This window comes from Anas acuta, chromosome 20 (genome assembly GCF_963932015.1).
Source record: "Anas acuta chromosome 20, bAnaAcu1.1, whole genome shotgun sequence".
Classification (NCBI taxonomy): domain Eukaryota; kingdom Metazoa; phylum Chordata; class Aves; order Anseriformes; family Anatidae; genus Anas; species Anas acuta.
In genome coordinates, this window is record NC_088998.1 from 11,030,447 (window position 1) to 11,054,927 (window position 24,481).

Here is a 24,481-nt window from a genome sequence, read left to right on the forward strand (position 1 = left end):
CAGCATGGCAGAGAATGTGCAAACATTTATTATTTTGCCTAGAGTACTGTCAGCACCAAGCAAACCAAAACAGTGACTTGCTTTTGAACTGTCCAAAATGTCTGTTTTGCCTTCACTTTCAAACACACACAAAACCCACGCGGAGGACAAAAAGCCACTCGCCCACTACCTGCATGATGACACTGCAGCAGCCTGAGGAGAAGGCAGCACAGGGAGGCTGTCGAGGCTCGGCCCCAGGCACATCCAGTTAGTGGTAACCCCTGTCCCAGCAGGGGCTCCAGGCCACAGTCTTGGAAGAGCTCTGATGATTTGCTTAACGCAGGCCAGGACAGCTCACGAATTAACAGTACTTTTGACTCTACAGCCTCAGGGATCTATCTTGCACCCTTCCTAAGCTGTCTTCTGCACAGAAGCTTGTGTTCATGTGTGTGCTGCCTAGCCTAGAAGGGCAGTGGCTGCTGCACAAGAGCTTTGGCAAAAGGTGAGTGTTCCCTCAACGTTCTGACTGGTGTTTACTTTCAGACCAAGCCTCCGAGGCTCTCCTGCACCTGCCAGGGCTACAGTTTGGGACTGATGCAGTGCAGAATGAATGCCTGCTGCTAAACTGCTTACAAACTTCCAACAGCTTTATAATCAAAGTAATGATGCAACATGAACCTAGTAACCCATGAGAAGTAAAAGCATCAATAAGAATACCTGCAAACCACAGCAGGGACTCTTCCACAGATTATGAAAATAGGTTAAAATGCAGTGCATGATACCTACTTTTAATTATGGAGTCTGCACACAAAAATGCTATTTTTGATCACATATGCAAAAACCTAAGAAAATATAGGAATTACACATCTTTTCACAGACTAAAAATCAATACAAAAACAATAGCTGGGATGCCGATGTCAGGGAATTCTGGCCTTTGAAAGAGTGTGACTGGAGGTTAAAATTGCTCCATTTCTTCATGCACAGCACAAACCTCTTCTACTTTTCACATCATTCTCTCCTGCAGTTTCTTAGAACCACTCTATAAAGAAATGAAGCAGGAGTGCCAAGAATATTTTGGGAGCAAGTTCGATACTTCCCAGAATGGCAGCCAAAACTATGAGTGCTTAATCTCAGCTCCAGCACTGACGTACCACCACAGAGCTCATTGCAGCTGTCTCATTTTGCTATACCTTACGCAAGAGCAGAGTCTATTGCTTGCCACTGGAGTTAGGAGTTACTTCAGTGATGCTCTGCTGTCTTTCCAGAATAAAATATGAAATGCTGTATCAGAAAAGCATAAATGAAAGGGTCTAATCTTTGCAAGAAAGAAAAAAAAAGTACACTTCTTGAAATGGACTCTTACTATGACTGTTTGCAGCAAATACTCCAAGCATGGTCTTGACTGAGACCATAAATGCCATCAGTTTCCTCATTAGTACTATCAAAATTTTGACAGCTAATGTACAAGATCAAAAGAGTACAACTGTTGGAAAGAATGATGGATGGAGCAAAATGAAATGGAGGACAAACCCAAATCTATGTTAAATGTCCATTTTGTAAGTTTCATATTATTTCTTGCAAAGGAATAAATCAGGAAATAATGTTAGGACCATTAAAATAGTAACAGTAAAAATGTTTCAGAGTAGCTGGAGAGATGACTATTTGTCTACCTTTTAAAAAATCATCATACTACTCTAGTTATAGCTTCATGGTTAATTTCTTTAAATTCAATTAAAAAAATATATCAGTGCCTTCTACAGCAGTATTGACATGGCAAAATATATTGCAGACCAATCACTTTATTCACTAAATAGTGTCTGCAACAGAAAAATCTTCATATTTCCAGTGTTTTTCAGGCTTGGTCATAACTTTACAGAGCAGAGTTTAACAGAAAAAAAGATTAATCATAAAGTGATAAACAGGATGCAGACTATTTACTAAAAGGTATGAAAAATCCATCATTTCCCTCTGGAATATTCTTTTGGCACAACAGAGAAATGCCTCAGGAAAGAGTCTCATCAAAACTTACTTGCCCAGACAGTACAGCTTGTATTCCAAAATACATAACTTATGTGAGTTTAAGCAATTTACAAGAGCAAAAGTGAAAAGGGCAAACGTACTGTTCTCTCGGACAAGGCAGAATTCCAAAGTGCTCTGGCTCTCCAAGGTACAGTCTAAATCTACTGGGACATTAGGTTCACTCTGCTTCTCCAGCCGATACTGAGGACCTGAAACATAAAGTAACTTGTAAAATCATCTGTTTTCTAACAAAGTGATGGCTTATCACGTTCGACTAATATGAGATTACTCACACCCTAGAAGTAAGGCAGGTAGGTGTTTATGTTCTAAAGCTCTTATCCAAAGGGAAGAGTCCTATCATGAAAAGGTGGAGGATGGTGTGCAAGAAAACAAAATATTCCAGACATCTATAGCACTCCAGCAATGCTACCCACCATGTTCCAACCAAATTCCAACCAACATTTCTGTATTATTCCTATGCTAAATAGCACGGATTGTTAATTAATAATTCTGTATTAAATACCCTGCCCATGCTGCAAGACAGGGGCATTGCCTGTTGTAAGAAATTCCTACCCAGATCTTGGTGTGCAACTAAGCTGTATTATTTGGGCATTTTTCCTTATGTGAAAAGCACGATGTGTTGCTGCCCTCTGCTCTGCCCTCTCTGTAGCTCTACGTACAGAAAACACGTTCATTTTCAGGAGCAAAAACATTGCTCCTGATGCTGGAGAAAAGGAATCCGTTTCTTTGCTACAGGGTAGGAAAGGACCCCAACAAAGCCAAGTTGTAAGTTAATTTGTATTTAAAACCTGGTGTAGGTTGTAGGTAACAGAATCAATGACAGCAAAACCTCGTTTTGTCCATTTGTTAAATACAGCTTCCCAAATTCCTAAACACCCAAATGTTGAACGATACCCAGAAATGGCAAAGCCAGCAGAACTGCTGTTTCTGATCTGAACTGCTGTGTTGCCGGCACCTGTGACCAAACCCACTGCTCCAGCTGCTGCTACCACAGATGAACCGCTGGGTTCAGCAGGGCCTTCAGGCCGCGACCAGTGGGGCTGGGGATCTGCTGGTGCCAGCAGCGCACGGTGCGCCCCCGCTCCCTGCCTCATCATGGCAACTCTCTCGTGTTTCCCAAGCTCTTGTTATTCCACTTCTATTTCCCCATCCCAAAAACGTATACAGTATGTTAATGAAATGAAGAAGCGGAATTGCCCCTCTCAGAAACACTGGTGTCTGCACAGGTCACACCTGAGACCTGTCTGGTGAGACGAGCACATCGCTGCCCTACGATGCACTGCTAGGTATTATGCTATCGCCTACCCCACTGACCCATTTCTAGTCATCCAACATTGTTCATTCGCTTGGTAAATTGTTCATCTGATAAATTGCTTTGCACAGGTTGTGTCAAGCCTGTATTAACTGTCAGTTAGTACAGTAACAGAACTACAGGCCAAAACCAGGAAATACCGTGGAACTCAGAAAAAAGTAAAAATGGACTTCTAGACAGTCCCTTCTCTTAAACAACGTATCTTAAATGTCTGTACACATTCACACAACCTGTACCTCACAACAGCTGAAAAACGTTAGGCTGATTCTGCAAGGAGTTTTACTACCAGACTTCTCTCACAAGTTCCCATGATGTAACTGCAGCAGAAATATGACGTGATTCAGGGGTCTCCAAACAACACTGCTCTGGGAATTCCAACAGAATTTCAGGTTATAACGCCAAAGCTGGGTTTTATGGGTTTCTGTAACCGGAGGCAAATGCTCTGCAGGGCTGTAGGAGAAGCCCTGGGGAGCATGGCAGAGGGTGGCAGCAGGACGCCCCGTGGGGCCGCGAGCTCCTCACACACCGAGCGCCAGGCCGGGCCGCAGCCAGCTGCTGCTGCTCCGCTCCACAACAAGCAGGGAGCGGGCACGTCAGCGTGGAGGTTACCAGGGCAAAACACCCAGAAGACAAAGCTAATGAATGCGAACTCCCGTTCTAGTCCTGTGATTTTGTCACCAATTCTTGGAGAGAGAAAAACTGTTGCTGCGTTAAAGCAAGCAGGGTGTGGATAAACAAACGTGCAGGCCTACAGAGAGGCAGGAAAGAAGCACGACGGCTGTTTGAAACAAGCCACAACACGGTGAGAGAAGAGTGGCTGTACTCTCAAGCACAGCCTTTGGTCAAAAGCTCGCAGAGACTTGCTCAGGGCCCCAGAGGCACCCCGGCCCTGGGGTGGGTGCAGGGTGGCCTGGGCACCTCTCTGCAGGGCCACGCTGCCGGCACAGGGGGCTGCACGGGGGAGCACACACCAACCCAGTGCTGCAGATACTCCTGGCAACAGCCTTTTCCCTCATCTCAGCTTATTTTAATGTACCGGCAGACCAGCAGCTGCTGAGAATCGGGGTGTCCCCACTGCCGTGCACCCCCTTCCCCAAAAGCCCTGTTCAGCCACCCACTGGTTTCTGCTTACAGGTACCTATTGTGCTTTATTATTTCGAGATACCCCTTACAGCAGGGGAAGGCTTATCAGGAATTAAAACCAGACAACAGAACAAACCCCAATAACTCATCCGTAGCATTATTTTCCTATGGAACAACACAAATGTGTCCCAGGAAGAATCAGGGAGTATAATCAAATTAAGCGGCTCTCTTACAAAAGGCGAATGGCCATCCGCATAACAACAAACCAATTCTGTTGCCATTTAAGCAGCAAAGCCTTCAGAATGGGGTTTTGAAAGCATGACCCATCAGTTCTAATTTTTAAAACTTATCCTTTCAGTCAAGACTAGAAAAAGGCCCATTCCAACTTTTATCTTCACTACAAAGTGCTGTTATCTTGGGCTGATGTCAGGAGCTCTATCTCTCTTTCTGCTGACAAGCAGAGACGAGAGAGATAAGATTGGGAACGAATCTCACTTCTCTGAGTAAATAAATAATCAATACTCATCTAAATGTAAATGAGAAAGTATCCCCCTCTGATAACAGGGCTCTTATCAAACAGCCAATTTTCTACAGACATTTGGCCTCAACCAAATCACCATCATTCAGCCCCAGCCTAATGGCTAAAAATCGTAACTAAATTGAACCGATCACCAGAGATCAACTAAGTTCAGCCATGGCTACTACAGGTTCAAATGTTTGGAATGCAATTTTTCCCCCATTAACTTTCAATAGCAATGAAGAATACCACGGTCAGGGGTTGAATCTGCACAATAAACAAATACTAACACTTAAAAAGAGAAGGAGGCTTTAAGGAAAACCCCGAACAAAAGCCATCCTCGTCTGCAAACAAGTTAGTAGGATAGAATAACAATTATAGAAAGACTTACCTCAATATTTAATGTTTGTGGAGGTCAAACCTAACCTTAACTAACCAGACCAGTATAAACAAAAACCTCAAATGGTTTAAAACAGAACCTGTATTTCTACAGTGTTAGTCTCTGCAACAAAACACTGTGTCCTGCTCAGCCCTTATCTTTACCTTGTTCTCATGAGCTCCTGAATTCTCACAAAGTTCCAGCTCCAGCTATACTCCTTTGTCAACCATTTTCACACCCTTTGTCATCCATGCATCTGCTCAAAACATTTTTGAATTTCTGATTTCCGTAACATCGACTCCCATAATTTATTGCACCATGTGAGAAAAAGAATTCCCTTTTGTCTCAAAACATCATTGCCTACCCACTGCTTTTGGTGCCATGTAGTTCTTGTTTTATGAACAGCAGTGATAAAACCCTCCCAATTCACCATCTGTAGCACTTGCACTTCATAGACTCCTCTTGTACCCAGTCATGTCTTTTCCAAACTAGAAAAGCTCTTCTCTGCTTACCATGTCCTCCTCATTTCACATCTGATCCATTTCTACACTCATCTATTTCTGTATCTTTTTAGCTCTGTTTTATCCTTTTTGAGATAAAATATAATAATTAAGATGTGGGCACATCAAGATTTATGCACTGGCATAATAATGCTTTCTGTTTTGTTCTCTATTTCTTTCCTAATTTCTAATGTTCAATTTGTCTTTCTGACTGCTCCTAAGCACTGAGCTGAAGTGTTCGGAGAACTATCCATGCCGACTCCAAGATACTTTTCTTGACTGATGGAAGGTAATTAGAGCCCATCATTGTATACGTATAGTTACGGTTGCTTTTCACCATGTATATTATTTTGCACTCATTGACACTGAATTCCCTCTCTCATTTTATTGTCCTGTCACTCAGCATTGTGAGATACCTCTGCAGCACTTCACAGACAGCTTTTATTTGCACTATTCTTGCTTCTTTTGTATCAACAGCACATTTTGTCACATCAGCATTCACATCCTTTTCCATGCTGCACATTAACTGAACAATGCAGGTTCCACCAGTTCCACTGGAACTCCACCAGTAACCTAGTTACTAATAACGGAGAGCCATTATTCCTATTCTTTGTTTCCTGTCTTTTAATCAATTATTAATCCATGTGAGGATCCTCCTTCTCATCCTGTGACAGCTTAATTGCTTTATGAGCCTTTGTCAAATCTTTTTGGAAATCTAAGCATGCTATATAAAACACATCAGCCTCATTCAGATGGTCTCTGGCTTCCTCAACGGCTGCTCACGTTTGTGAGGCACAACCTCCTCTACAAAGGCTGTGCAGTTTCTTTCCTCAGTGTACTGCATACGTCCATATGTTATCTTTTAGTTCTGTTTTTTGCTAAAATTGTAGTGAGCTTAGCAAGGAAGCCAAGGTATGCTGGTCTCTTCCAAAGAACGGGAGCTGTATTTGCTGCCACCCACACCCCTGAAAGGCCGGCAGGTGCACCACGCTGCACACCACATCTAACAGCGCAGCATTTCTGTATCCCAGCTCTCCCAGAACTCCCAGTGGCTGCTGTCCGGTCACGGTGATCTGGTACCCTTGTGGACTAGTTTTAAAACTTACTCTATAGGCAGAGCTCCTCAGACACCTCTGTACAGAAAAGCTCTGGAATTAGGACACTGCAGCCTCCAGAACACGGGAGCAGCTGGGAGGGGAGCAGGCTGCTGGGCTTCAGCAGAGGTAGCAAACCTGGTCTGGTTTTACAGCAGATGAAGATTGTCCCCAGTGAGTCAGCCAACACCGTGCCAGGAGCTGTGAGGCTGCCTGAACATCTGTGGTGTGAAGGATGTTAGTTTTTGGCCCGTAACCCAAAACAACCCCAGAAGTTTACGCGGTGATGCTGGAGGATCTCCACGCTCCTGAGACCAGCGCCAGACGCACCAGGAGGGGTGAGGCTGCGCTGAGGCTCAGCACCACGCACTCGCAGCACACGAAGGGCGCTCCCTTCTGCAGCCTTCCCAAGCCCTGCTTTGCTGCTCTCCTGCACGGAGCAGCGTCCCACCACCGCGAAGGGTGGCAGGCACCTGGCACTCACCTGCAAACGTCCCTGCAGCAGTGCCAGGCACTGTCTCATGTGTGCAGTTGTAATTCCAAAATAGCACACGAGAAATTCAAAATTTAAAGACAGTTTGGCAGTCACTGCCTAATGGTCATGGCAGCAGAGGCCAGGCAGACAGTAAGTAAGCAAAAATGAATGTGAGAGAGGTAAGGCAGGAAAGTAGTCAAAATAAAACATGTGATAAACATTTAATGTTGATGTCTGCGGTACTTCCCTATTTTAAGTTTCTTCTTTCACAAGAATACATGATTTACTGCCTTACTGCTGCAATCCCAGGTTTTGAAAGGGTGATTTCTTTTTAGTTTAAAGTATGTTTGTATTTATTTTTTGTTACCACTTTCTTATTATTGCTGGAAATATGCTACAGCTATTACAAGGTTATAAAAAAGAGGAAGTTTATGTATTTCTATCATTTCAAAGAGTCTGTCAAAAAATATCAATTGTGCTAAATGTAAGACTGCTGGATTCCAGCTTTCGCTCTGCCAGCCCATGGGTGGCACAGGGAAGTACAACAGCTCAGTCTGGGCACTCATTCGATGCTGGCTGGGAGCTGGCGAACTGTGCCACCACATCGCCCTCCTTGTCTGCACTGCAACGCAGCTCCCCGGAGGTACAGGGGCAGAGCGGGTTTCCCATCAGTGTTGGACACTGACCCTTGGTTGTAGGATGGGGCAAAGATCATAAGTGAAAGAACTGAAGGAGAGGGATCAATACGTTCCAGAAAGCAAAGAAACTGAGAACACAGAGAGGTCCCAGGCCTCCTGCTGCAGGATTTTTCTTAGAACATAACAGAAGGGGCAAAGATTTCATTGTGTGCTTGGCAATGACAATAAAACAACAGAAAATATGTAAACAGTTTGAGAGGAAATAGCTGTAAAGCCAGAATGTTTACATCTCAAATCCTACTGCTATGAGGACATCTTAAATCTGTTTATCCGTTGAAAATCTCCAAAGCCCCTCAACACCTCTGAAGTGGAATAAAGATTTTATCATTACAAATGCAAATACTGTTAATAAAGATATTTGAATAGTGAAAACAAACTTTTAACAATATGCACAAGCACGAGACTTTTTCTTTTAGTCCAATCTGCTTTTTCTTAACTTGCACTGTTGTGACATTACCAAATTTTACACACAGTTATCTGCTGCTCTCCGCAGAAATACAGATGGTTTTTGTAGAAATAAACAGTCATTTATATGAAACAATTGTAAAATAGTTTATGGAAACCAGTGGTGTAATGCATTCAAATAAATGCCAGGACCGGCTGATGGAGAGCCAAGGTGTTAAATCACACTGCTTAAGAATTCAGCTGTGGGAAACAGATAGTAAATCCAGAGTGACAGAATTTCCAGTGATGGCAAAGGTTTCTGACATCTAGTCCAGTACACAAAAACTACAGCAGTTCAAACCCATTTTACTTAACACTACCTTGACAGCCAGTGAAATTAAAGAATTTAGTCAAAAGCCCCTTAAAAAGAAACAAACACACTTCATTTATGTATTGCTCTTTTGTAGAACAGAACGCGTGCAGCGTGACTAGCAGCAAACTAGGCTGCAGAATATTAACAGAAGTATTTTATTTAATGTCTACTACAGGCCTTTATTCTTTTTACGTTAGCATCACAGCTCTAAATAAAGCTGAAAACAGAAAGAAATCGTGTTTTGTCTTTAACACAACATACCAATGGCCAAGCCACAACAGCCGTATTTTTTATATACATATATAAAATGTGTATTGTCGATCACAATTTAAGAGACATTGTGCAGGAACTTGTCTGTGCGGGTTAGTGACAGGGCAGTACACACGGCAGCTAACACACCATGAGTCCCCTCCACGAGCTGCTACCTAAAGGACAGCACCAGTGCGAGCACCCTGAGATCCAGGCACAGAGGGCTATTTGTGAGGTACATCAGCGTAAGGGCTCTGCACTGCTGACTTGAATTATGCAGTGAGGAAGGTGCTTTCCCCCGTTATGGGTGTATAAGCAGTAGTATTGCAGCAAGAGTAATATAACCACCCAGGCGGGTGCTTTGCGAGCTTCACAAAAAGCTAGCAGGATGGAGGTGGTGCCATGAATGTACCTGGTGTAAGAGCAGTATCTTCTTTCATCAGAGTGGATAAAATAAACAAAAAATCTCTACCATCCAAACATTGAGCTGTAGAATTTAAAATGTCACATAAATTACAGCTTTATTACTGATCCAGAAGAACCAATAAATGTATGATTTCAATACCAACAGCTCTAAAATAGACTCGGTCTAATATTTCACTTTCATTTCAGAGGCCAGACATGAAAAATTTTCCTCAGCAATTCAGGCTGATGTCCAGACCCCATCAGCCCAAACGCACAGGACTAACGAGCTATTTCTATTCTGACAAACTATTCACAAACTTTATTCCCTGTGAGCGGCTCCACGTTCACCAGCATCCCTGCCCCCGTCACGTCAGCATCTGCACAGCATCAGTGGGCTAGCGAGAAAGGGCGCACTGAAATAAATCATTACTGCTGCAAAACAGAAGTGCAGATTGTAGGCAAAAGGAAAAACTTTCAAGCAGCCTCTGTCACATCCTCTCCAGCACAGAGGTGCTTACACCACACAACACCAATCCAAAGGAAATTTTGCTAAAGAAATAATGGGCAAATGATCTAGCCAGCTCCTCGCTGCACCTGGCAATGGGACAGACACCACTGGGAGAAAGTTGTGATATTTGGGGGCTCTATGTTCATCTTTTTTTTTTTTTTTTTAATAGATTTCCTCTTTGGTGAGAAGAGGGCAAAAAGCAGGAGAAAGTCTGGCAAAGGATCTACACATATTGATGTTTTTAAGTTTATAAATTTGTATCCTGCGAGTGTAAACAGCGTAATGCAAGGAAAAAATACTTCTAAGTATTTCCAGGTAAAGCCATTTATAACTGAGGGCAGCAAACTCTGCAGGGATGCTATAATTATCCAAAACAAAGCACTGAAAGCCAAGGAAACTCAAAACCACCATTAAGCAGAAAAGCACGCATGTAAGCACAAGGAAATACAAATTAATTGGCTCTTCACTGTCACAGATGCTGGGGCTTCCATCTCCAAAAGTCAGAGCAAACATATGCATCGCCTACTCTAACATATTTACTTTTAATTTTAAGCTCCTCGGTTATCATCATCCAATGACAAAATCAAACTTAAATGACAGTTCCTTCTAATCGTGGTTCATCTCTTAAAAATGCCTTAATCACAGGCTCGTGGTTTTACATGGCTCCTTTCATCTATGATCTCTGCACCCTACATATGCCTATTTCCAGCCATTTCTTCTTGTCCGTTATTCCCCAGACAGCCAGTTACTAATTTTCGGTAATTTAGAAACTGAAATTGAGGTGTGTACGTCCTAGAAAGTAGACTCTGTGTTTGAAATCTGTAACGAGGCTCCAAGAGAGTGCATGCCACAACGGCCCGGGCACTGGCTTTAGACACACCGCGGGCTCCCCAGACCCGTATTTGCCTCCAGAGCTGAAGCCGACGGCCCTGGAGGGATCCAGCACCGAACACACGGCACAGACCCAGCGCCAGCCCGGGCGGCCCCGGCACGAGCAGCGCCAGCTCTGTGCTGGCAGCTGCAGGGGACAAAGGGAGCAGGGCACCGCAGCCCCCAGCCCCCTGCGTGCCACCCGGACTGCGCTACGCCAGGAACACTGCTGCCACGGGGCAGGTTTAAACGAAAACCTTCAGCTTGACGGCATCCTAGCGATTTCCCTTGGGCCTGGCAGGGTACTTGACAATAAGTGGTTTTTCACACAAGTGGTGTCTTTGTATTATAGTTTTTGCTTATCTCCTGCATACGTTTTGAATAAAATGTGTTTATAAACAGTTTCAGAAGCATGTTTGAAACATGAGACTTGACATTAAAAGTGGTGCTGAAACTGCTATGCTAGAAAGTGAATTTTCAAAACAAAAACCTCAGATCTCTTTTCCCTTGTTACTCTCTGAATGAAAGATAAGCTTCATGTTTGCATCAGTGCTCCTCACTTTGAGCTTCTGTTCTCGAGGTTCTGAAGGGTAACTGAGCAGCCCTGTGCAAACAAATCTCAACCAGAGGAATAGCAAACTGCTACAAAACACAGTTTTGTAATAGGCTGTGCTGCTCGACACAGCTCTGGGTTACCTGGTGATGGAACAGACCAGAGTTGCAAAGACCAGTTAAAATAATTCCTGTGGCAGAGACTAACATACAATAGGGAGGCTTTTATTTCTATGTTCCATCCCTGTTTCTTGAATTTTTCTCTTTATTACTCAGCTTCCTTTGGCAGTGAGATAATACACTTACCCAGATTAAGAAGATTATTTTAGACTATTTTTGGTCACTTTACACATTTTAAAGAATGCAAAAAGCAATAGTTGACAGCTGTTAGGGACTTCGGTGTTATTGTAAAGCAGCTGTTTTCATTTATAGAAAAAGCACTAGTCTTTCTGCAAGCTGAACAGAATACTAAGTTAATAACTCACTCTAACCTGCGGAAAATACAGGTCATGTCTGTGAAATGTTGGCAGAAGATATTGTTTATAACAATTAAACTTGTATAGCATTTTGTTCTTAAAAGGACTGAGCATTTCTGGTTCAGGGATGTTTACAGTTTGAAGGAGCTATTAAATAATAATCAGTAGCATGTTCATCCTGCAAAGAATTTCTACTTAAAATCAGACAAGATTAATCAGACAAGGCTTCTCTGTTCACAAGAAATTTCAAATGAAGAGAGGCTGACATGGACCAGAAACAGGCAGGATTATTCTAATGTTTCAGCATTTTACATTGTTTAGTTTTGTCTCGTTTCCTTCTAAGAACATTCAGTTGTTATAAACGGGTATCAGTGCTTCATTTGTTTGAAAACAAAGCCTCTGCACATATTCTCTTTGCATTCTTATTTATTTTACATTAGTATTTATAGTCCATTCAGTCAAGCTCTGGGGAAAAGGCCACTGGCATCCCAGCGAGTGTATTTGTTGAAGAGCAAAAGGTATGTATGAGACAGCTGAAAGGCAGGGAAGATAACTTCCACGCGTACATATAGTTCCTGCACGTATTTAATTTGAGAATCACCATGGCATCAAGATACACAAAGCATCAAGAATGAAGTCATCATATTCCTTATGTTCTTAAAATTGTTAGCCATGCAAACATGCTTTATAGAAAATACTGAATGTGGGTTTTAGCGCAGATATAAAAAACCTGATACGATCTACTTGCCTACCGCACGTTGTGGGATGCTGTCAGACCAAGCCTGAGCTGCGCTGTGCGACATGAACAGAAGGGTCTCTGCGTCTCCTCTTGGAACAACTCTGTTTTTCTTGGTCTAACTGAGAGCCTTCATAAAAAGCAGGATTTAAAAAGTGCCGCTACCATAAGCTGAATTCCTAGTGTAAGCTGGACTAACTAGCTGGGTAACATGTAAGGACTGGGAAAAGAAAGACCAGAAGAAAGACACAGCGCACTGCCTGTAGACAAATGGTTTAGCAGTAGAGCGAATCAACAGTTGTACTGATGCTGGTATTTTACAGCTACACAACATGATCTGTCCATCTTCCAGGATCTTTCTGCAAAACGTGAGGGTGGGATCTTAAAAGTATGCCTAAAGTCTACTCCTTTTTAAAGTTAATACTGAGGCTAACTGACTTCTAAGGAGTAGCATTATGCTGAATACTAAACCACCCAAATCTCACCTTCTAAAAGGGCTTTTCAAGACTCCATTATTATATCTGTCCAAATTCTAGACAGCACCGTATCTGACATTTTCACTGATAAATTTAGGAAGAACGAGAAGTTCTTATGTTCGTGATTTCAAGCATGTGATTCCCTTTCCATAGATCTGCTGCATTTCAGACCGACTTTATATTTAAACCTTCAGCTGCTGGAGTGCTCACAAAGTTCAATAGTATTTTCAAAGAGCTGCAGACCTATCAGGATTATACAAAGCAATCCTTACATCATCCGTGCATATTAGGGCACTCTACAGAGCCATTATCACAGCATCTCAGCACTGCCCAGGTCAATGAGGCATGCCCAACAAGGTACCTGTGGAACTGCGAGGAGATTTCAGCTTTTCCCTCCTCACTGCCTTGGACCACTGTGGTTAGGGTATCATCCAAACCTAATTCTCCTCTCCCGTTCTGCCTATTTTGAGAAAGCTGGCTTGCATCAAAGATTCTACTGAGCCTCCCTCAAGGTGGTCCATCGCTGGATCTGTTGCAGGAAGACGCAGGTCAACAGATGGAGACAGAAGTGGGCTACGACCTTTCTTGTATAGAGAGTACAATAAAAGAGATGGAAAAAGCATTCTGTCTAGCTCTATTTACATATTATGTTAGATATTTAGATATTATGTAAGATAAAGTTACTGCAAACAATTCAAAGAGAGATCCCAGAGGTGGATCCTCTGGGAGCTCATTCCATGACCAAGAGTGTTTTATTTTCAGCACTCATGCAAAATATGCATTTGCAGTATGTGCTGCTGAGCACGCAATAGGTTAAACAAACTGATGATAAAGTATTCTACTTAGTTATTTTTCATTACCATAGGAAAACATCAATTACATTTTCTATTTTATGAGTGAACACAAGGGAATCCATTACAATAAGAGAGCTTATATGGCTGTTTTTGCTGCTTCTTTCCGAAGCAAAAAGAATAGTTTTAAAGACAATGGAACCAGCCCACTGAAAGGCAGGCAAACCAGCATATCTGCATACAGTTCCTATCCCGGTTTATCCAGCCTGACTCCAACTAATTAAACATCTGCCTCAACAATTTCCTCTGCAGATTTATCTTCTCCAGCGTGTAGCACTGACTGTTTGTTACAGACTTTTCCCTAACTTGCCACCATTCGCATACAATTCTTCCAGTTTGTTATTTGGGCATGTGGCAAGAAATGATACAGTACTGCCATTAACCCCCTGCTGCTATCTGTTGTGGGACAGGTCATGAAGCTCCCAAAACACTGCTCCAGTAACAACCATGTCCTCTATGGAAGGACTTGAGGGGTCTGGTTCTCTCAGCCATAACACACAGGTTATTTTAACACCTACATTTACGGCAGATTCACTCAACATTTATTATTTAAAAATTATTCATACCTTTCATATCTTCAATGCAGTTTTTTGACACAAAGAAAGGGCAACTGCAAAGAATATAAAACACTTTGAATTGTTTGCAGTAACGTTATCTAACATAATATCTAAATAGAGCTAGACACAATTAGAATGCTTTTTCCATTTCTTTCATTGTACTTTCTGTAAGAGAAAGGTCGTAGCCCACTTCTGTCTCCATCTATTGACCTGTATCTTCCTGCAACAAATTATCTTTGGCTTTGAGTTAGATTGCAGTCAAAAGTCTTATTCAGCTTTGGTCTTTTCAACAAATGGAACTCTGAAATAAACACACTGATATTATTTTTACTGATGTAGTCCCCACTGCAGCTATGTGAATGCCAGTGCACGTCCTGAAATGAAACATGCAGAGCCCTGGGCCCTGCGCTGCCGTTCGTCACGAACCTTTTTCCCTGTCATTAACAGGCTCATGCTCCAGAAGGGAGCAAGGGCTGATAGCTACAAATACAGTAAAGGCATTTTTAAACAAAAGTCGGAAATTGAGAAGCTCAGGTTGTCATCATCTCACAGAGGTGGCTTGGGCTTGGGCGTTTTCTGGAACTTGTGCTTCAGTTGCTGGTTAAAAAGCCTACTTGTAAACTGCGGACTACTAGCTGAGTAAAACAGCTGCACAAAACTAGCCTGGTATCTTAGTTCTTCTCCTAACAGAATGTCCTCTTCCCAACTAGACAACAGCAATTCTTCAGTTTCTTACCCAGAACAGCTAACCAAGGCTTGCATTTTCTTATAAACAGGACAAGTTTGAAAAATGTCACCGAAGTCAGAAGTGGAAATAGGTCAGAAAGCAATTCCTTTCACAAGTACGTGAAACTAACAAAGCTATAAACATAATTCATTTGTCCTGTGAAGACTGATCTGTAGGAACACTGAAAATGCAGCAAAGTTCATATGCATTCCAGTTTTATTAAACTATTACAAATGCTTTAAGTGAACACGCTACATCTCCTTCTGGTTAGTAGCTTCTAAAATCCAGAACAGTCAGCTCAGAAGAAAGTGTTGCAGAATGAGCAGAAATACTTTTCCTAAATTATGTCATCTTTTATTCAGAACTCTGACATCCTAATCCACTGCTTCATAATGACTTAAATGACAAAGGCACAGGACCTTACTCTGCTAATAGTCTGATCTTGAATTCCATTTATCTGTGTATCTCTCAATGAAAGTACGAGGCATATTCACTCCAAAAATGAAGAATGTGGTGCTCTATAAAGAATGATGACAAAATCTTTTTCTACGCCTGCTTCAGTCAATCCATGCCCACTGTAGTGGCATCCTGAGGTTTAACCATCCCTTAATCTAGGCAGCATTTTTATCCCGTTCTGCTGAGAGCATCAGAAGGGAATGGTAAAAGGCTTGTTTCAGATCCAGAGGGCAGTGCAAGCAAGAGGATCCCTCTGTGCAAACAGCTGCAATTTCTGCTGTTTTAAAAAATGACAGCAAGACTATAAATAAATAAATAAGTGTCTGCTGACTGATGAATTGCAGTTTTGGATAAGAGAAGTAACTGAGAAAAAGGGAAGTTGTGGATAAGGGAAGATAATTTTAATAGAAAGTTGTAATTTATGATTTACTGATTTAATACATAAATGCCTAGTCTGAGAAGTCCCATCACCCACGCGACAGCATTACATGGCAACGTGAACAATGCACTACGAGTGCTCACCAACATTTTAAGAACAGAATTTGTATTTGTTTTATGACATTTACTAGTATGGGAATTCAAGCAAAAACCTTTCCCTAGAGTGATCACTCTTCTAACAGTGACTCCAACTCATGAAGTTTACAACTGCAGGTCCTAATTCTGGATGTATCTACACACAAGCTTAAAGTGAAATCTGCAAGCAACAAGGCTTATTGCAACAAATCAGATTATATGTTCAAAAGTAAACATACACACAGTGATCAAAAGGTTTTCAGTTGTTACTTTTACTGAGACTTATATCCAGCAAGGATGCTGGTCATATATCAAAGAGGTGAGAAGTCACATGTATAATTTATAAGAAAATTTAAATGATTTCCTACATAATCAAAAAAAAAAAGAGATGAAAAAAGAAAGAAGAAATATGTATGCTTCTATATCCTGTTACTACACAGGCTTCTGAGCTTAAGTTCCAAGAAAACAGAAATTAATATATTAGCTGAAGAAATAAATTACAGTTCCATTCGTTTTCTAAACTACTGAACAAAAGTAACAAAATAAAAGCAAAAGCAAATTTCAAATGGACAAGGAATAACATCTGTTACACGAAGGAGGAAAGCAGTTTAAAGACTGAGCTAAGTGAATCCTCTAGACATCCCCCTTCTGGGAAGAGAAATCTGACCCCAGGAAATAAATAAAAGTCACCCAAAAAGTGAACAAAAGAGGTGTTTGAAAAAAACAGAACACCATTCATCGCAGCTAACGACTTGTTCATTATGAGTGATGATGGATAAAGACTTCTCACGCTGAGATGAAATCAAGATTTATATGCATTGTTTCCTCTCCCAACTTGTGGGAAGATCATCATCATTTAATTCTATCTCTGCGGCCAGTGATGGGCATCCAGAGAGCTGGTTATCAAACGGCGCAGTCAGCTGGCAAAAGCCGAAACGTGCAGTTGGCACATCTGGACTGAGCCGCCACAGCCGAGGGTGAACAATGACTTCTGGCCAGCCGCCAAATTGCTCGCAGACGCGAGCGGGTCTCATCTACAACACCCCTACCAGCATCTCGTGTGCACTTTTTTTTTTTTTTTTTTTTTTTTTTACGAGAATCAGATTTTCATTGCTTCATTCAATTGCTCTCCTCTGCCATTTTTTACAGCTCTTATCGTTCCCTTGGAATATGGCCTTGAGACAGCTCATCCGTGTCCTTCACTGCGTTATCTCTTCTAACTTTTATTAAAACTTCAGCTTTCATCTGAAGATAGCTAATTAAATCCATGACAGATTATACACTCGTTTAAAAACTGCACTGAACTACTACTTCTAAACAGAAAAGGGTTTATTTTCTTTTCACATAGTTAAAACTAAGGGTATATAAGGAGGCTTCATTCATTTACAAAGACGAGATCCTTATCTTTACCTCGTATATAGATAGGTTTATATTAAAGTTCCTTTGTTGTGTGACAAGGCTCAGTGCAATTTCTCACAGTAATTATTTCTTGTTGCTGGAAAGATCTCTCAGCCTTATACTTCTGAAATGTATGTACTAATATATATGTGAATGTGCATTTATACCCTGGAACGGTTTTGCTGTAAAATATAAATGCAAGTACTGCAAATTTTCTTTTTTAAAATGTTAATATGACTTAACTATTACAGTACTACCTTGACAACACCACGGAAAGTAAATTTGTCTTTTTCTCGAAAAGTAAATAATTTAAAGGATTAGTTGTTAAAGCCATATTAGGCATCATTTTCTTACATAACTTAAAAGTCTAATTCTATCAAGGACTGGCCCTACTGTACTTCCACCCGTCATCTCATGCTACTGCTGGCTGGACTTGAATGCAAATGGCTTTGTTATCATAAAGAAATATTTGCAGTAATGGATACACTGCTCTGCAGCAAACATGACACAGTTTCTCTACGGTCTGCCTTTTGCCAGTATCTAGAATACAAACCTGTGCACAGAACTGCTTCAGAGTGCAGATGCAGACTGCATCACAACACCCACTGAAAAAAGCGTGCATCTTTCATAACAGCTAAAAAGTGATATAAAATATCCTCATGGAAAAACACCCTCTCCTCTAAAAAATACAATAAATAACCCACCTGAGCCTCTCTGTGATCCCTTCCTTCTCTTTAAGGCCTTTTGCAAGATATCCTTCATGGTGACCTTCATACTGTCCACCTGAATAAGTGAGAATCCATGAGCAGCATTTCTGCAAGACAGATGCACATGCATTTTTACAAAATAATCATCATCGGGCAGCTCACCACAACTTTTTTGTTTGTTTCAAGCAAAATACTTTTCAGGCACAGCACTGAACAAAGTTGTGCTCTAAGGGTAGTTAAAAGGAGGAACTTGGCAAACTCCTTCAGAAAGGCAAAGACAAAAAAGGAGAAAACGTATTGAGATTCAAGCTGTGCAAGGACTTTCCTAATTTATCTTTATTTTTGATCAATTTGCATTCATCATTAAAAAAGAAAAATGAGCAAGTGTACGTACAATGCTCCTCAAGTACTCATTATTAAGTATCTGATAGATGTTTTACAGTGCTTACAAGAGGAACAGTTTGCAATGTCATTTTCATACGTGTCCCAATGGCAGATGTAGCAAATCATTAAGGAGAAGTGGAAGGAAAACACTCAAAGAAGTAACAGCAACTTTTCAGCAATATTAAATTATAGCATCGTTTTAAATGTAATCTTTTTGGACATGTTTTTGCGACCATCGTGGCACAAAACCTCCTGGAAAGGTTTAGGCCAGCAGGGCACTTGTCCTGGCTGTGGGCACAGGAGAATTGGGCGCTTGGAGGAAACGTGGGAAACAGCATGCAGGTAGTTACGGAAGATACCAACTGCCAAATACTGAACGTGGCATCACTGGTGAAGCAGAGAAGATGACAATATAATAGAAGAGCTGCTGGATTAATATATCAGTAAATTTTGCCCCTTAGACCTCGCAGTCAATCTCTGCTCATGTCAGTAGATGTCACTGCAGACAGTTAGCACAGAAATTTGAGAGCTGCAAGGCACCCACAGGGAAAGATTTGCACTGCATGAAAAAAAAAACTGTTTTGCAAAGCTATTTAGACAGGAGGAGGAGCTTTTTATCTGGCAACTGAGAATTTTAATCAGAGAGTGGAGCTCTGTATGAATATCACAGCTGGAATATTTTAAAAGCAACTGGCAGTCAAAACCAATCCAAGCAACACAATTGCATCATTAAAATCAAGACCACATTAAATGTCACTGTGAGCCACAAATGCTAGGAACACGAGTTTAAGCTCAGACCACTTCAGATGTGGCATCCCCAGTGCAGTGTGTGAGGATGGACAGGCAGCAGCTTCCATTAACACCTCGTCCCGGCCGCTGGCTGCAGGGCACGCACCGCGGCCAGCGAACCTCGGCCCCGTGCACACCTAGCCACCAGGTCACTTGTTTGTACTCTTCTTACAAACACCAGAGCCACAAACACTGTCGCCTTGTCGCTCACAGTACAGAGCTGGCTGCTTCAGCTCAGGATGGCCAAGAAATCCACAACAGAGCAGCTACGGAGGAGCCTCTGCACGAGGAGGCCTCTTCCCAGAGCACGAGCTCGACCCCTCCGCGTGTGCCGGCCTCGTTCATGCAGTGCCAGCGCCCGATCACCCTGTGGAGCCACACGGGACAGGGCTCGTCTCAGCCTCCCCTGGCTGTGCCCGGCCCGACACGGCTGGGAGCTCCGTGGGGCAGCACGGCTCAGCGGCCTCCTCCTCCTCCGTCCCAAGCCGGTCTCATTTAAGGTTCGTTCTCAATTCTCTTTGTTCCTGGCAAAATGAAACTGCCTGGAAGCCCCAAGTTTATGTTCTCTGGACCATTTAAAATTTATTACTCTATGTTACTCATACTCAAACAAACATTCCTGACCTTCTCACGTACCTACTCTTTCCCCTCTACTTCTGTCATGTGCTTTTTGTACGGACTGGCCAGAACTGAGCACGCTGCCACATGAGAGTACCGTGGATTTCTGCAATAGAGAGACAACAGCCCTACAGCCCAAAGACGTAGGGGTTTTGAATACCACCATACAGCAAGCAGAGACCTTTCTACACTCTCTGAACTGACAAGCAAATATTTCCTTCAACTGCTACAGAGAACTGCAATGTGCATGAGTGTTGTGGCACGTCCAACGCCTTCTGATCACCTCGCCAGCTTCCTGGGCATCCACCTGGCCACCCAAACTCATCAGAGCTCTGATCTGAATCGACCCGCTGAGCTAAATTTAATGGATTGTTTGAAATGAAAATCTTTCATAGAATTATACTATACTTAAATAAATAAATAAACAAACTACATTTTCCCTTGTATGTAAATGACATGATGTTTGAGGAAAAACTGGAGCCAACCAACAGCGCACAGATTCAAAGGCATCTGGCGCCTTCAGGTAATGTCTACAACACGCTGCAGTACCAAAAGGAGGTTTCCAGAGAACTGCAACCGAAATACAGGACAATAAATCAAAATACTGCAGGAAAAAAAAAAAGTAAAAAAAAAAAAGTAAAGGCAAAGAACGCCTTTCAAAATATTCTAAGGCCAAAACAACTAGAGATCTAATTTGTATTTTTTTCAGCATGAGATGTTCCTGCCATGTGTTTTCTCCCAGACAGCGCTGGGCGCTGCGGACCAGCCCCGCTTCCTGCTGTGCGCAAGGCGAACCGCGGCCATGGAGCAGTGCTGACCTAATTCGGGTTTGCTAAAACCAAGACGTATCTGGAACCTCCTGAAAATGGAAAATCGTCTTTCAGTTCCTGACACTTGAGCTGTTAAAGAGCACATGCTGTTGTTGGTCCTGCTCATGTTTCAGCCCATCCTGACTCGGTCGATTCTTTCTATTGAGCAGCTGGCCTGAGAACTGTCAGCCTGATTTTCCTGACACTCTATTACTAAATCATGCCTGAGCCCCAGCCATTCTTTGCCTCAGAAGCTGGATCTCATCCCAGAACAATCTTTAAAAGTTTATTTTACTGATCAAAGCAAAATAAGAAAAACCTCTGTGTTTTACTATATTTAGTGTGCTATCCTGTAAGTGAAACTTTGGCAAGAGCAACGAAATGTAAAGCGCACCCCACATTTGTAAACTTTTGGATATTTGCTCTGGAAAGCAGCCAGAAGCGCTTGAAATGCCGGTCAGAGTTCAGATGCACTATTCCTCCCTTCCTTCGCTGCAGTTCAATGAGCAGGCAGCGTTGCTTTCCCCTACCCGTGCCACCTCGCTAACGCCCTGCGGTGCTCGGCGAGCTCCGAGGCCGCGCTGCGGGTCTGTGCCACCGTCTGGGGCAGGTGGGGAGCCCCGGAGACACCCCTGCTCTGCGGCACCTGGAGCATCACCCGCCGGCAGCAAGGCGTCCCTACGAACCAACAGCACAGGGAGGCTCCTCTGTTGATGTGCACCCACCCAGCCCGGCCAGCTTCTCGCCACGCTCTGTACTGACGGTGCCCATGAACTGTCCTCACCCAGCCTAACTCCAGCATCTCCTGATTATAAATTACGTACGTGTTAGCTTACTCTGCTAAGATGCCGTACCTTTACTCTAAGTCACCACACTAGGAAACAGGGCAGATAAGCAGATATCATTCTACCAATTAAAACTGCTGCTTACAAATTAGAAGCCAAAGAAATTCCTTAGCTTATATTTTCTGTCATTTTGCAAAAACATACCTGGGTGACAAGGTTAAATCAAGCAAAGGAAATCCCTGGCACTTATCATCCACAGGCATTACTGATAAATTGTGCTGTGGAGGAATAAAGGATTACCTTCTGTATTTTTTCATTACACTTTTCTTTTGTTACAGAATACATAAATCCATTGTGGCACAATGTAATATGTATCATCGTGCTACACCTGTGGACGTTTCATAACGGCTGCCATGTCTGTGCAGTCAGGAATGATAAGTGAACCACCCGTGAATGTTAATGATAGTGATCATTCTGCGGTAACTTGGCTTTCCATCTTCTTTTACAGCCTGAGTGCTGGAGCCAGGGTGGCAAGGTTCAGAAGAAGAAAAAGAAAACAAGAGAAGAGGCGAGAGCTGCAGCGGGCTGGTGCCGGGTGCTGCCAGGGGGAGGAGGCGCAGAAACTGGCAGTGGCCTCTCCATGGGCTTGACTTGTGTGAAAAAAATAAAGAAATTCCTCTCAGAAGATGAAAGGCTTCTGTTCTGAATGAGGAACAACTTCTCTAAAACCCGTCTTTCCAATCTTTTTTTTTCTTTTTTTTTTTTTTTTTTTTTCTGATGCAAAATTTATAGCATTTAAAGCTCACAGCAGAGAATGACTGGCACGGCCGAAAGTGTCAAGGAATGACTAATAATGATTTCCACTTGAGCAGCACAGAGTCGAAGTTAAGAGTAAAAGTCCCCATTGACACAATGTGCTTAACCTAAGCTGGGCAATTTTTAGGATAAAGTGCACAGTGATATGAACCAGAATGGCTGCCAGCCGTACTTTTGGTTCTGAGCCTAAATGACCTTGATTTGGTGGATCTAATGTTAGCCTTAGATAATACTGTGTGTTTTTGGGTTTAATTGTCTGCATTTTGACACTACTGTAGGCGAAGACTAGACACTTAACACATCAGCTTCCTGCTCTGACTCCTTCCTTGGGGATCCTACCCCTCCCTGTTTGCTGTCCTGGGAGCCCTCCTTCTTCACTTCGAACCTACATTAACTTTCTTAAGTTTGCATTTTATGAGTATTCTAAAATATATTTTGCCAATTACCTACACCCATGTGAAAACTGGTGAGAGGATTTCTGCGGAGTGTTTCTGTAACCTAAGTAAAATACACATTTCAAATCTTTGAATTGAATTAAATGTACTATGAAAGCCTGGTATTTTTAAAATGCTTCAAACCTTAATCTATCAGGTATAACAGAGGTGTCGCTTTGAAATATATATATATATAATAGTCAAAGCAATTTAAACATAATATTAAAACAGAAAGAGGTGCTACAGAGCAGAGGAACTGTATGCCAAATTTCATCTATGTGCCAACTGGCAGCTGAGTTACAACTCCTAGAAACACCATTAGATATTGTATGTCAAATTGTGATAATAAAATTTCCAAGGAAAAGCCCCTAAACGATAGTATGGATTTATTTTAAGCTACCTTCATTCAAATTCTTTCAGGTATTACTTCATCATCTCAAGGAGTCTGCATTTCCATGAATGCAGCGCTTTGTTTGACTCCTTCCGACAAATCATACTCGACATCAAAGAGGACTGTTTGAGAACGCCGTGTTTGACATTGGACAAAGCACTCCTTCCCACAACAGACATTTTCCAAAAACATAACTCGCTAGACTAATGGGCAGTTAGAAGCCAGGATGGCTGCCCTCCGTCTTCTCCTTGTGTAACTTTGCCAGAGTCCTTGGAACTTGCCAAATTCGGTCATGCCTGCTTAGCTTGCTCGACTGATTGTGCCAGAAAAGAAAATAAGACACAGATGTATTTGAGCTCTTTGAGATGCCAGTAAGAGAGACAGCTAATGGCTTCATTTCGACCCTCCCCTACCAGCTGGGCACAGGTGGGGGGATAATGAGGTCCCTCTCCCTAATCAAACTCAATTATTTACTACTCTGTGTAACCACAAAGACATTCACATTCAGCTCAGAATATAAAACACACTGTGGGCTACTTCCAGCCACTGCCACTGGGTATTTATAACTAACTCAAGTGGCTAAGAGTTTGCCTTGGCAGCAGTTTAAGTGTATGAAGTTCTGCAAACTGTTTCTGCTCAAATATGTCCTGCTGAAACGGGGTCCCTGGTGAGGTTCCGTAGCTGCCTGCTCTGCGACTGCACAACATCTGAGCATGTACCTAACATGCAGGATAGGTGAGATCTGTAGTAACAACACCATGCTTCGTCATGAAGCTTCTCAGAGGCATCAAGTTTTTGCAGCGGCGATTCAATATTAATAAACATTACAGGTCATAAACCTGACACAGCAGCGGAAATACTTTAGAATGAGGGAAAAAAATCCAAAATACAAAAACACGATTACATGTGCTACCAGGATAACAGAGAAGGAAGATGTAGAATTTAAAACAAATCCCTATAAAAATAAGAGAGTCTGTACTTTTAAACTCACAGTATTAACAATATTTTGATCAAATAGTTTTCATAGGGGGACATGCTAAAAATTCTAATCTAAATCTAACTATTTCTGATTAGCTATCTGCATAGGAAGTACAAGCAAATCTGAATTACCACACGGACACAGAAAAAAACACACCAGAA

The 24,481-nt window shown here is 42.2% G+C and overlaps 1 protein-coding gene across 2 annotated transcripts in view; it reads right to left on the reverse strand.

Annotated features, from left to right (window-relative positions):
* The window catches only part of MAPKAP1 (MAPK associated protein 1), a 101,294-nt gene that overhangs the window by 25,038 nt on the left and 51,775 nt on the right, over positions 1 to 24,481 (reverse strand). Inside the window, exons 7-8 of one of the 2 annotated variants that reach the window (XM_068657155.1) lie at positions 18,313 to 18,422; positions 2,100 to 2,207 (exon numbers count right to left, since the gene is read on the reverse strand). In XM_068657155.1, the coding sequence (XP_068513256.1) occupies positions 2,100 to 2,207; positions 18,313 to 18,422 (218 nt within the window). The remainder of the gene's footprint in view (positions 1 to 2,099; positions 2,208 to 18,312; positions 18,423 to 24,481) is intronic. The other variant, XM_068657156.1, reaches the window with a different exon arrangement.